At 37.2% G+C, this 13,741-nt stretch overlaps 1 protein-coding gene across 4 annotated transcripts in view; it reads left to right on the top strand.

The window, feature by feature from the left end:
* rc3h2 (ring finger and CCCH-type domains 2) overlaps window positions 1-13,741 on the top strand; it is a 114,455-nt gene that overhangs the window by 78,777 nt on the left and 21,937 nt on the right. For 3 of the 4 annotated variants that reach the window (XM_028809219.2, XM_028809215.2, XM_028809218.2), the window contains 5 exons: window positions 2,891-3,104; window positions 4,033-4,117; window positions 7,687-7,768; window positions 9,237-9,413; window positions 10,878-10,976. In XM_028809219.2, coding sequence (XP_028665052.1) covers window positions 2,891-3,104; window positions 4,033-4,117; window positions 7,687-7,768; window positions 9,237-9,413; window positions 10,878-10,976 — 657 coding nt within the window. Of the gene's footprint in view, window positions 1-2,890; window positions 3,105-4,032; window positions 4,118-7,686; window positions 7,769-9,236; window positions 9,421-10,877; window positions 10,977-13,741 lie in introns of all 4 variants that reach the window. The other variant, XR_007935815.1, reaches the window with a different exon arrangement.

The raw sequence follows: 13,741 nt of genomic DNA, 5'->3' as shown, positions 1-13,741 counted from the left end.
GGGGTTTGTCTAGTACAGGGTGGGTCATCACGATGGGTAGAGGGGTCATAGTGATCTGTGCCTGGGGGATCATCAGGGGAAACTTCTGCTGATTGTAGTGCAGGGGGGGCAGTCGGAATGGGGGATAGAGGAGGGGATAATGGAGGTGCCTGAGGTTGGTACTGAGGAGGGGAAAAAATAATAGGATAAAGGGGGTCTTTATTTGGATTATTCTTCCTTTTCCTCCCATCTGCTGGTGGTTCAGTGCCTGTCTGAACTTTCTGTAATGTAATTAGTAATTCCTCTTTCTCCTTTTTAGCCTTTCCCTCATTTGCCCGCAACAATTCATTCTGTTTCTGTACTGCTTCTAAATTTCTGTCTTTTATTACTAATTCCCATCTATCGAACATTATCCATTCGATATGGTCCACTATTATAACAACCCTGCTTATTCCTACACAGGATCTTCCTAGTTTCCTGTATTTCACTTACATCTCCTGTCCCCTCTATCGGCCAACGCCCACCACTCTGTCTATTCCATTTCTTACATGCCTTCTTGAAATCTAAACCTGTCTTCTTTTCTATAAATTTCCTAGGAGACCCATTTTTACGGGGCGTCTGTTGATCCTCCGAAAATAATTCTTCCAGCATTAATGATTTTGATCCCCCTGTGCGGCGATTAACAGGCTTACTGTTATAAGTTCCCATTATGTCCCCTTGCCCTCCCGGGTCCTGTATTTAATTTTCCAACTATATACTGATTCGCCTAATCCCTTGTCCGTATGAATCAGCGAGGTATTGAGTGTGCCACTCACTGTTCCCTTACTGTTCCCTTCTTTTTTCCCAAGGGGAGACACCTAACTATCGGTCCTGTCCCAGTTCCCAGGAGAACACGGTATTGTTGCTTATTCCGTATGTAGATTTATTTATTCCGTCCTAACAGCAATCCTGCAATCTGTGCTCTTTTTCGGTTTATATTTCCATACATATATATACCACCCCGTTACTCGTCCCGTTAGCCTGTCCGCTCACATCCCCGGATTCCAGCTCAGGTGACTTCGTGTCCGATTCGGTTCAGCAGAATACTACATCAATACGTCCAGCCGAGTCTAGGATATGGGTGAGGCCAGTATCCTTTCGTCAGACCTTTCGTATGCGTCAAACTGCTTGGGTCAAGTCTCCATCACCTTAAGCAACCCGTTGAGATATGAGTATGACTAGACGGTCAACAGGAAACTCGCCCTCCCGTTATTTAGAAAATAAAAATGTTCGGAAATCCCCCGGTGCTTACCCCAGCCTGGAAGTGTGCAAGCTCTGTCTGGAAATCCGTTCAGTCACCGTGGATGTAGCAAAGAGGAGACCAGGGGCTCCTCACGCAAGAACTGTTTCAGGACAGGGCAGTCCTAACTTTTGCCGGAGCTGCATGCTCTGCTGCCGGAGCTCAAGTTGACGGCAGTCCGCTGGTAAGACGGATCACTGAAATGGTCTCGCTGGAGGAGTCGACCGGCCGTCTCTTGCCCCACGTCCGGGCGCCAAAAACTGTGGACACTTTTTGTGACTGAAGACAGAGAAGAAAATTAAAATTAGTAAAAACCTTTTATTGATACATACCAGACAAGGGTAAAATGACAGAGAAACACAGTCCTAGGACACCGCACTTCATCTGCCTCGAGCGCAGATGTCCTTGCTCTTTTATACCTTTCTAATCTCCTGATCGTTGACCACGTAAGCAATAAAAATAGCGTCCTGACTCATTGTATTTTTCCAATTTTGTAAAGTCATTACCCTAAAGGTATATTTTCTTGTCACACACATCATCAAAAGAAAACTTCCAGAAAGTATACATGCTTTTTGTCACATACGCAAAACACAAACAAGTTTGATCATTCTGTCCTATTTTCTGTACACACATACATTTTGTTCAATTACATCATTTTATGTTTTTACAAGTGCAAAGCAGTTTCTTGTCAAAATCTTTTCCCCATGGTGTGGTTGGACAATTTCTAATATTGCATATTTTAGATGAGATTGTTTCTTTGATTAACATTGACGAAAAGGTGTGAAACAAAATGTTTCATATTTCTTGCTCTTGTGTTAGCAGCCAGTTATATCTATTTTTAGTTTCAAGAAAGCTTTTCACAAATATACAGTAAAAGGAAGTTAAGTTTTAGCATGTAAATAACACCCTTGGTATTACAACCAGACCTGTGATTCAGTTTATGTGACTTTGGAGGTAATGACTTTATCTCCTTTTAATATACATACATTTTTGAGTTTGTGAATATGAAGAACGTACAATATCAAAACCACTTTTTTACTTTTTTTCCGCACCAATCGGTCCTAGATGCCATTGTAAATTTCCCCTTGGGATTAATAAAGTATCAATCTATCTATCTATCTATCTATCCATCCATCCATCCATCCATCCATCGTAAATGTATGACTGCATGGTGGCTATTGTTTAATCATGGAAATGTGAAATGTCACATTGTATATTTTTGTACATTGTTTTGTGTTGTATTTTTGTTGTTTTATTGTCTGGTTACATGTGGAAATTTGACTCTATAAATTAAAACAACATCCACATTTCAAGCTATAGGCACCACTTTTGCGCAAAACAATGCTCTGTCTGGGTCATCGATTTTGCCTTAATACTTTTATTAGTCCATTCTGTTACAATTTTAATTGAAAGCAATACTGAAAGCAACCCAGAATTGCATATGGTATTAATAATAATAATAATAATTAACCATACAGTATATCCATGCTCACTAAATTACACACCATTTGAACTGGATGAATGCTAATAACCCATGTTACTGAACCCATGAACTACTGTTGCAGAAAAGAAAAGTGCATCTTAGAAAGATTATTTTATGCTTTTAATTTCTACTTTGGGATTGTTTTTTAGGATCATGGCAGCTGTGACATTAAAAAACAGATGCACCTGTTTGAATATCAAAGAAAAGGGAAAGATGAAGATCCAATTATTCCTTTTGGTGAAGGCCCCATCATCTCCAAGTGGGGTGCAATTTCAAGGTCGTCACGTACAGGCTACCATACAACAGACCCCGTGCAAGCAACTGCTTCCCAAGGAAGTGGCACTAAACCAATCAATTTCAGAGGTAGGGAAAACAATATCAGGAAGAACAAAGATAGAAATGCGGAGGATACCATAGCAATTTAGTGCAACTAGTAATTGTTTGTGTCAATAAGTTTTCATATATTCTGCAGTTTATTAATCCTTTATATAGTAGCACAAAATATTTCCCGATAATGATCATGGCATAGTGAGAGAAGAAATATTTAATTGTTAAAATACATTTCTTGGTACAGGAAGCTAAAAAATTTTACACGTGCCAAAATATTAAAATAAGTAATAATGATGCAAAAAAAACTCATAAAAATAAATAACACTAATTGTTTAACCCCCTACTCCCAATTTGCACTTGTACTGTACACTTTCTACTTAATCTCTTTATTATCTTTTAAATGTCTCTTTAGACAGCATTACCTGATTTCATTATTACTCTCCATGTATTAACTTTCTACTTGATGCCTCATTTTGTAGGTTTGCGCTAATAAAATGAGGAAATGTAAACAAAACTCACCAGTGCTAGGTAAAAGTATGACTTGATCTTCTTTATCCAGAAGAAGTCTTCATTATGCCACAGTAGTGCCATAACCTTATTAAAGATCTTGTGCATGTATAGGTCTAGAGTTGTGCCCTTTATCTGTTCAGAATCGCTACAGTGCTGTTTTTGTAGTTAAGCTCCCATGTAGCCTTGACCAGGACATTTTTCACTGCTTTTTTATGATTGACAAATCTCATTAATTTAAATTTTCATTAATCTAATAAGTTATTTTTTATTATGTTTATTGTTCTAAAAATATGTGTCTTCTATGATGTTCACCTGGAACTGCTGTTTTGGACAGTTTCCTTCCTCAGAAACACTACACAGGAAGGCCAGGTTCATCATGACTAGAAAAAAAAATCAGATTACTAACGCTAATATGTAAGGTTAATATAGCCATTTTTCTATATGTTTTTAGACTATGGTCCATATATTCATCATGGAGATTCAAAGTGGAGCTCATATGGATCAGACTCATCGAGTTCTTCAAGTTATCTGGAAAGGTAATATTTAAAAATGATAATACTTTTAAAGTTATCCTGTTCAAAAGATAAAATATTTTAAGGAAGCAGCTTCTTAAGAGGTATTATGATAAACTGGGATCCAATGAATATGTATTTTGGCATGTGGCTGGGGGTGGTACCCAGCCGGGAAGCCCAGGAGGACCGGAGGAGGGCTTATGCCTCCTCCAGACCACGAGGGGGCGACTGTCCTGGTTGCTGTGGGGGCCACGGGTACAGAGCTTTGAAGCTCAGCCCTGTAGGGGCCCATGATCACCGCCAGGGGGCGCCCCAATGCCTGGAGAGCCCTGGACCTCAGCACGTCCGCCACACCCAGAAGTGCTGGGGGGAAGAAGAGCAGGGATGCCCGGAGTGCTTCTGGGAATTCAGCCGGCACTTCCGCCACACTGGGGCGTGTCGGTGGAAGATTGCCGGAAGACACCTGGAGCACATCTTTGTGCTTATAAAAGGGGCCGCCTCCCTTCATTCAGGGCTGGAGTCGGGTGAGGAGAAGGACGAGGTCTGGAGAAGAGAGTGGAGGCAGCCTGAAGAGACAAGGCAGAGTGTGAGAGGCCTGGACTTTGGGGGAGTATCTTGAGAGTTTGTGTGTGCACTTTTTGACTGTTGTAAATATTAACTGTAAAATAAACGTGTGGTGGTGCTTTATAACATGTCTTCCTGTCTGTGTCTAAGGCTCATTCTACAGTATATGTAATTTTTTTTTCCTAGTATCTAGAGAGAGACTGGTAAAGTTAAAGTAATCCCAGATATTTGCTCTTATAAACAATTGAAAATAAAAAAAACAGTAACATGTAACCATGTGATCATCAAAAATGAAAGCAATAACATTAGAAGCTTGGTGCTCCATGCTCGTTGAAAACATTCACTTCCAAATTAAAAAATTGTTACTACAGAATAAAATTCAAATTATAAAGAGCAAACTTTTTTCTTTTCAAATGTGAGCTGCTCTGCTAACTGAACACCATTGCTCCTTGGAGCCATTTGTTCTGTTAGCTGGAAGATTAAATTGTGCAATGCAGGGTGTGCACTTTCTCTCATGGAGCTGACTAGAGTGTGGCACTCTATCAATAAATTACAGGCACACTTGGACTAGCCCAGGTGGAGCTGACCATCATGTCCACAAGCAAGAGGTGTTCATAATTCACAGACTGTTGCTTATAGTACACATAGTAACCTTCCTTTCCTTACACAGTGTCATATGCACTGCTGCCTTTAGACACATGCAATGAATACATCAATTAAGTACATTTAGTCGCTTAAGTTCTCAAATATGCAAGTGCAAACAGCTGAAGTTATTTAATAGATAGTGGTATCTTATTGTGAAATGTAGGTGAAAACTGCAGGAGGCATGACTAAGCTGTGCGCTGAGCTTAATCTTGAGCATGCAATGTACAGTTGGCCATGTGAAAAGCAATCTTGCCTCAAATCAATGCCAACCTTTTGTAGGGTTTGTCCCGGAGGCTTATTAATTGTCATTGCGAAGCAGAGCCTTACTGGAAATTGGAGGCGTTTGAATTGAAATGGGAGATCAGAGGGTATAACGGGGATGCGAGGAATAAAAACTCTCTCCCCTGAGCCACTGCCAGTAAAAATAGTACCTCGATTAGGTTCTTTTGCAGACACGTGACCTGAAGTCTCATGCCGTTACAAAGTTTCGGTGACTGTACGCAAATCCACAATCGGCTTTTTTGAGCCAAACCTGTTGTTTTCATATGAGCCGCTTTTTATTATTGGGATCGTACCTAGAAACAGAAGCTCTATTAACTTGTGGATTTGCGTGTGAATATTTAGCTGCAGCGTCTCTATGAACATGCGGATTTGCCTGCGAATATTTAGCGACAGCGTGTCTATTAACTTGTGGATTTTTCTGTGAGTATTTGGCGGCAGCGTCACAAAGTTGTTTCCATCTAGCTGCATCAGAAAATGTACCATGACATCTGACACGCCTCCTTTTTACTGTTTTCTCACAGCTTGGAATGCTGCTGTCATAATCGGTTTGAGTTTCATGGTTTGTTTCAATTACGTTCGTATTTGCAGGACTTGTTGTGTTGAAGAGACATTCGGCATCTGTCAAGCGTTGTAAGCATACAACCAGTTGCATCGATAACTTCGCATCCAGTTTTTGAGAGTTGAAACATTCATAAACATCAAAGTGTCCACTACTCAAATCGTCACCTGTGAATCTAAGATGTTTAAGAGGCATTGGTGGTTCTCCAAACGTGTAAAATAGGCAGGCAGCCAACTACGTGGGAGGCGTGGGGATTTGGGATGCAATATAGGCAGGCAGCCAAGTATGTGGGAGGCCGGGGGACGCAGGACGCAACCCCGCCTCACACGGTGACTGAGCTGCAGGCTATGAACATATATAGGTACGTAAGTAGGATTCAGTTATGACCTAAACGCGTAGAATTTTGAAATGAAACCTGCTTAACCTTTGCAAGTAAGCTGTAAGGAATGAGCCTGCCAAATTTCAGCCTTCTACCTACACGGGAAGTTGGAGAATTAGTGATGAGTGAGTCAGAGAGTGAGGGCTTTGCCTTTTATTAGTATAGATAGATTAACCAATTGCTGACAGGTCTAACCATCCAAGTTGACTTTATTACCTTATTTGTCAAGTATTCTAGTCTAACCATCCAGTAAACTGAGTTACCAAACAGTAGCTCAGATGTGAGTGATAGCTTACTTTTTTTCCCCTTCATGGGGATATAATGATTGAAATGCTGTTATAAAGTAAATATAGGAAAACACAAACACATCAAAAATGTTATATAGCTTTTTTTTTTAATGTGGATACAGACTCCCAAAGATTATCTTCTCTCATTTTGTCTAAACAGACTTTTAATCACAACAAAGCTTTTGTCAAAAACATTCTTTAAAAAAATGATTGATGAAAAGCATCATTGGATTTTTTGTTAGTTAATAGTTAAGATTTCATTTTCAGTTGGGTTTATGAAGTAAATTTACACCAGTTTGTGCTACAATTGTTGTGTGAAAGATGTACAAAAACACCATAGTTTTTGTTTGGTATCATGTGGCTCACATAGAAAAGTATATGTATCCACCAGAACCAGAACAAATGCATGTTTTTATATGAAACATTCAAGTTTCAGTTTTAGAAGTTAGCCTTTCAGAGTTGCGTATCGTTGTTTGTTAGAGCCCTTTCTTAAACCAGGCTGTCCAAGTTAACCCACCCAAACCATATTACTCCCAAAGTTATAGCTCTTCAGATCCCTGTGTCATTCAAGCAAAATGTGCCAGCTACAATTCAAAGTGAGAAATATTTATGGACATAATTGATTGATTTGCTTTATTATTGGTTTATATATGTATGTATGCATGTGTGTGGGTATATATGTTGAGTAATTTAGAAGATACATCATTTTTTGTTGATGAATGGCAGGGTATACTCATTGTAAATGTTCAGATTCTGTACTCCAGCACCAAAATTCAAAAACAAATCAAATGGTGGGAGAATGCATGCTTTATTATAGGAACAGTAATTGGGACCATGAATATTTGATTAAAATTTTCTTGTTTTATTTTTGGTGCAGGAATCACTTAGAGTCTTCTAATATTACAGCTCAAATTAAGACTTACGGTAATGGAGAGCACTTAAGTGTGGAACTTCAGCAGGTATGCCCTTATGATGCATTTTATTATTTAAAATGGCATTTATTGTTCATACTTTGTGATACATTCATCCTTCCTTTTTTTTTTTTTTTTTTTTAAACTTTATTTCCATTTCTTTATCTTAAGGCATAAATTGTTGGTTCTGTTTTAACTGAAACATTTGAAAATCTGTACATTGCAGAAGTTTCGTACTAGACCCATCAGCGATAGGTGAAAATCCGCGATATAGAAATACCATATAAATAAACATTTTTTTATAATTTAAGCCTTAAACTACCCTTCCCACACGCTTTATCATGTAAACTTATTAAAACACACTTTGAAAACACATATGATACGTGGATGTCGGGCTAAGGATATGAATAACATTTCTCTATTATAAAAAAAAATCTTGGCAGGGAGACCAGGGAGACGAGACGTGATCTTCTCGGAAGACAATTTGACGTCCCGTGAGAGACACTTTAACGTCACGTGGGACAAGGCATTGAGACAGAAGGACAGCTGCTGTACAGGCTTTTAAATGATGGACGCACAGAGCGACAAGCAGGACACGCACCTTGGCAGAAGCAGAACAAAGCCAGTAGCTGATCCGTTCACTTTTCCTTAGCGTGCGTTCATTTCCCCCCCTTCACATCGCGAGCGGGAGAGACGTGAAGTGGCAGGAGCGTAGTGCGCCTCCGGGGGGGTTGAGCGAAGTGATCAAGACCAGATCATCTCAGAGAGACACTTTGACGACACGCAAGACTAGACATTACAACCATAGTAAGCAAAACCCGTGAGACGGAGACTTTTGCATGTCACGCCCTATTTACAAACAATTTAAAACAAGTTCATGGACATCTGACCTAGCAGTTGTTGGAATGCTTTTGGCAGACACACTTCATGTGCTCCCAGCTCTTAAAACAGCGGCAGCAGCTGCACCGATCACATCTCTTTAGTGTGCGTGCAGACCCCCCCTTCACAACGCGAGCAGTCCAGCGAGAAAGAGATTTAACCACACATGGGGCAGGAAATAAAGAACAAATATTGTTTTTACAAAAGTTTTAAATTAAAAATGAAAATAATGCATATGTAACAATCCCCATGAATAAAACAATCTCTTTAAGGGGAGAATGTGCAAATGCCTTACAGACAGTAGTTAGAGCTGGAATCCTTGTACCATGCAGTAGTACATACATTGTTCAGCTGTGTTCCTTTTATTAAGTAATAACTTTTTTGAAAACATACTTTTATCTCATTTGCATAACTTCCCACTGAGCCATTTTTAACCATGAAATGTGAAAGGTTGTACTATAGCTCCACATTTGTAAAAATGTTTTGTGATGTTGTGAACTGTTATAAGACGCTATAAAAATATTTGTTTTTGAAAGTGTTTATGAAAACATCTTATGTATTGTCAGACTGTAGGCAACAAAAGAGTGAGAAATTGTTAAATGTATACATTTTTTACAATGTTATGTTCTGCTTACAGGCAAAAAGCAATTCACTGTTACTTCAAAGAGAAGCAAATGCTTTGGCCACCCAGCATAAATGGACATCATTAGATGATGATGATGACATTGATGACGATGAAGAAGAGGAGGAAGATGTAGAAAAACATATTTCCTTTGGTCTTCTGAACAAAGAAATAACTGTTGACAATGAACAGGTAAGAAGTAAGTGCAAAACTAAATATAACAGATGGGATGCTTGATAGTTGTATGTATTCATCAGCTTTGTTCATAAAGTATTTAATATTTTGACTTTTCTAAACTAGACATACATACATCATTTTAACAGTGTGGATGTGAAATCACAAAGAATGCTAAGACAACTCTTTGTTGTCAGTGTGTAATGTCTTGCTGTTTGTCAATTCCATGTTTTCTTAAACATTAAGTTTGATATTTTATTAAATAAACAGGTTTTCTGTTAACTGCATATCACAACAGTAGGATATAAACTTGGAAACTGCAGGGGAGCCACTATATATAATTTTGTTAGAAATGGTTATTATTATTAATTGTAGCTTGACTTTGCTTTACATTTCTTTGGTTTGTGTCATAACAGGTTCAGAAAAATCTGAAACTGCCTTGGAAAAAGTATTGAGTTATTACTGTAATGTACCCAAGTCACTTACCTATATGTAACACCATACGTTTATTGGTACATTTTTACTTGAATGTTAATAAACGTTAAATGTTATTAAACTTCACAAAAAAGAGTTTGATGTCATAATCGACCACTATGAATGTGAACATAAGTATATCACCTGTGATTATTTTCTTGTATTTTAGTACTGTGTTATAGGACTATATGTTTATAGGTATCTGTTACTGGATTGCATGCAGCAAAAACTTTTCTGCTTGGGTGTGCAATTGAGCCCTACCATGGTCACTGCACATGTGCTTCTTAAGAAGCCTTACACCAAGTGCTGCTGCTGTAATAATAGTAATAATAATAATAATAATAATAAAGCAGGTAGTTTTACTTCAATAAGATATGTGTTAGACTACTTGCTACTTTAAAAAGTAATCGGGATTACTTAACACATGTTACTTTCAACATGTTACGCTGCCATTTTCAAGATTGTGTTGCTGAGCTTAGCACTGTATGTTCAGCTTATCAACATAAATATAGTGATTTCTGAAATATTGAGACCGACTATTTCATCCAGGAGAAGGAGTAATGCAATCGCCTGAGCATGTACATTTGAAAATTTATTTTGTGGACGTTTCTACCCATGGCTGCTGAAAGCTTGTGCAAAGCAAATTACATGCACAGGCTGACACAATACAATGGACATATGCAGAGTACAAAATCTTTAACTCTGTTATGGGTTGTCATGAACAGATAATTGGATTATCTGTGAAGAAATTCGCCTAAATCAACTAGATTTCTCAGAGGTCGATAACTTGATTTCTTTCATCAGAATAAGAGTCTACATGGCATTTTAGAAATCAGGTTTATGTTAATGAGGCACATAAACATGCTAATTGTGAAAGCTCAGTCACTGCCTGGTCTAAAAAGAAGATTGTGTCTTTCTAATTTGTAAATGCTTTATACCAGAGATTTGTCATGTTTTTTAGAAAGACACTATAGTAAATATAATTCTTTTTTGTTCTTTGCTCAATAGTCAGTGTATACTGAAGATTCAGTAGATGAGAAGTCAAATCAAGATATTGAACTTGAGCTTTCAGCACTTAGTTGTGATGACCCAGATTCTCACAAAAAGGTGAGTACATATTCATGAATAGTTTATTTTAATACCCAGACTATACAATCCCTTCACATATTCCTAGTACGGACTTCAAAAAGTGTATTGTGCAAGATCCATGTAGGAGTTTAAAGCAATAATATTCCTTCTGAGGGATCTGGCTGGATTAACTGCTGTCATACAACTAAATGAAAAACTACAGTACCTGCAAAATATTTCCGTCTGTTCCCAATAGTTTAGATGTAAAACATAAACATACTGATACTGTAGTGCCCCTTAATACTTTATTTATTCTTTTGCTTATATTTAGAGACATTACATTAAAACAGAGAGCATTTAAAATAATACCATTTAATACAGGCGTTAGATGTAATTCCAATATACAATTCATTTTTTTAATAATATTTTCCAGTGATTATGGTGATTACCTCAAACAGTTTCAAACTGCTTTAGTTAATCATAATTTATAAAACTAATTAGAAGGTATAATTACAATTTTGGAATTACAAGAATTCCTACCAAGTAAAAGCTGAAAACTTCAATCTTTATAGTTCTGTTTTCTGCTTAGTTATAATTTATCAACAAACATTTCCAACCAGAAACAAAATATTCAAATTGGGTTTTTTGAATTTATATATAGGAGAAAGTGTTCTAACCATATTTTTTGTAGTTTTGTTTTGAGTGTCACAAACATTGTAACTGCATATGAAGTTATCTTTGTGGATTTGTAAGAGTACACCTTATCCTGTAGCACTCTGCACACTTTTGATGTATGTAATTATTTGGTAAAAGTTGAGGTGTTTGTTTGTGTGTATAAAGCGGGTCTCAGATGTATCCACATCCTTATTCCATTATTAGCTATTGTTGATGTAAAAGCTGAAATCATGTCCAACCTTTTTATATTCAGTAAGAGCTTGTAAAGAAAAACAGTATTTAGAAAAACAACAACTGAATTATCAATAAAACAAAATTAAAAAATGCCAACACCTTCATTAGATAGATGTGAACATGCTTTAGTGTGGAAGTGCTTTTTGGCTTTGACTGCAACAGCAAGTCTGTTTGGATAGGTTGCTGTCAACTTAGTACACACAGTTTTTATAATTTTATCCCACTCTTATTTATAGGAGAGTTCAAGCTCAGTCGAACTGTAAGGCGATCTTCTGCACAGCTCTGTTTAGGTGAGATGATACATTATATAGGATTATGGTCTGGGCTGTGACTGGTCAATTTAGAATATTGATCTTTCTTTTTCAGTTGCATTTCATCATTGAGTTTGCTGTGTGCTTCACGTCCTTATTTTGTTGTCAACTTTCTGACAGACATCGGGAGGTTTTAAACCAAAATATCTTGATATCTGGTGCTTTTAATTTACTCCTCTATCATTACTGAGGTCTTTAACTGCATTTTAGAGAAGTAACTCCATAGCATGATGCTACCACTTCTATGCATGACAGTGTTGAACTTAACATACTGTAAATTGTGGAGTTAAAACCAATACGTTCAAACTTGGCCTCACCACACAATGAGCCATTGTTCTCACATGGTTTTGATAGCCTTCCTGAGAAATTCATGCAGGTCTGGATCTTGCCATCCTTCCTTATATCTTTAACTGGTGGAAGGTTCCTAAATTGACCGTAATAGGCAGGGAGTGGCCAGTTACTGCTTTAAACTGCTGCACTTTCTTTAAGGTTGATGTAGGGTTTTTAATTAGCATGTACCATTTTGACTTGTGTCTTGATCTTTGCAATGTTCTGCTGATAGGGCTGGGCACTATAACCCTAAATGAATAGTAACTCGGTTTAACACATTAAAATAAATAATGATAAATTAAGTAATTTTCAACAGTTCTAGTTCTGAAATGCCACTTAATATTTATTTGAAATTTATTGAACTTTTGAACATACTGCACAATGGACATCTAAAATTTGAATATTTTACAGAGTGAATATTTATAAAATACAAACTAAATTAATGTTTATAGGGTCAATATAGTCACATGTTTAGAGTACAGTGGATTTCTTACCCGCATGTGTACATAGTCAGAGTTTTGTCTAACATTCAACACTTTTTACTTTTTAAACTGAAATTTTCCTTCCTCTAAACACTCTTTAGGGGTCTCTACAAAATATTTTTCACATCTTACAATTTTTCAACATCATACTACGAATAATGTACATTTTGTGAACCAAATCACGGTTTTAAAATATTTTACAGTAAAAGTTAAGGATGCCTGTTTTACTCTCAAAAAACATAAAATTAAGTTTTGCAACAGTGTTAATTATATTGTTCCATCTGCGTGAATCTTTTATGTATTAAATAGTATTAGTGAATGCTTTTTTTACAGACAGCTTCTTCAGGAAACACTTGTGGCTATGATTGTGCTTGTCAGTTTCACTCCTTTTATTTTTATTTTTATTTTGGCTGGGCACTCTTCGTATTTCTTGACTTAGTTGTGTTTTCATAAAAGATAACTAGCTGTTCTTGTTACATTTAACCACAGCATTATTTTTTTGGTGGAGTTCAAAGTTGACTTATGGTTTGTTCAATACCATGTTTGCTGAAGCCAGAATATCATAATTGGCACTGCTTCTTGTTGTGATACCAGCTCATCTCCACTTGTATCTAAATAATCACTAATGGCTTGAGTTCAGCATCAGTGCTTGTGTTGCCACAAGCCTGGCACATCACTTTTCTTTTGAAAGAATGGTGAGCACTGTAAGAGGCAGAAGAATATGATTGGATATTATGAATGGGTGTTGCAGTTTTTTTAATGTGACATCTGC

The sequence above is a fragment of the Erpetoichthys calabaricus genome, chromosome 9 (assembly GCF_900747795.2).
Source record: "Erpetoichthys calabaricus chromosome 9, fErpCal1.3, whole genome shotgun sequence".
Classification (NCBI taxonomy): Eukaryota; Metazoa; Chordata; class Cladistia; order Polypteriformes; family Polypteridae; genus Erpetoichthys; species Erpetoichthys calabaricus.
This window is presented reverse-complemented; position numbering and strand designations above follow the sequence as displayed.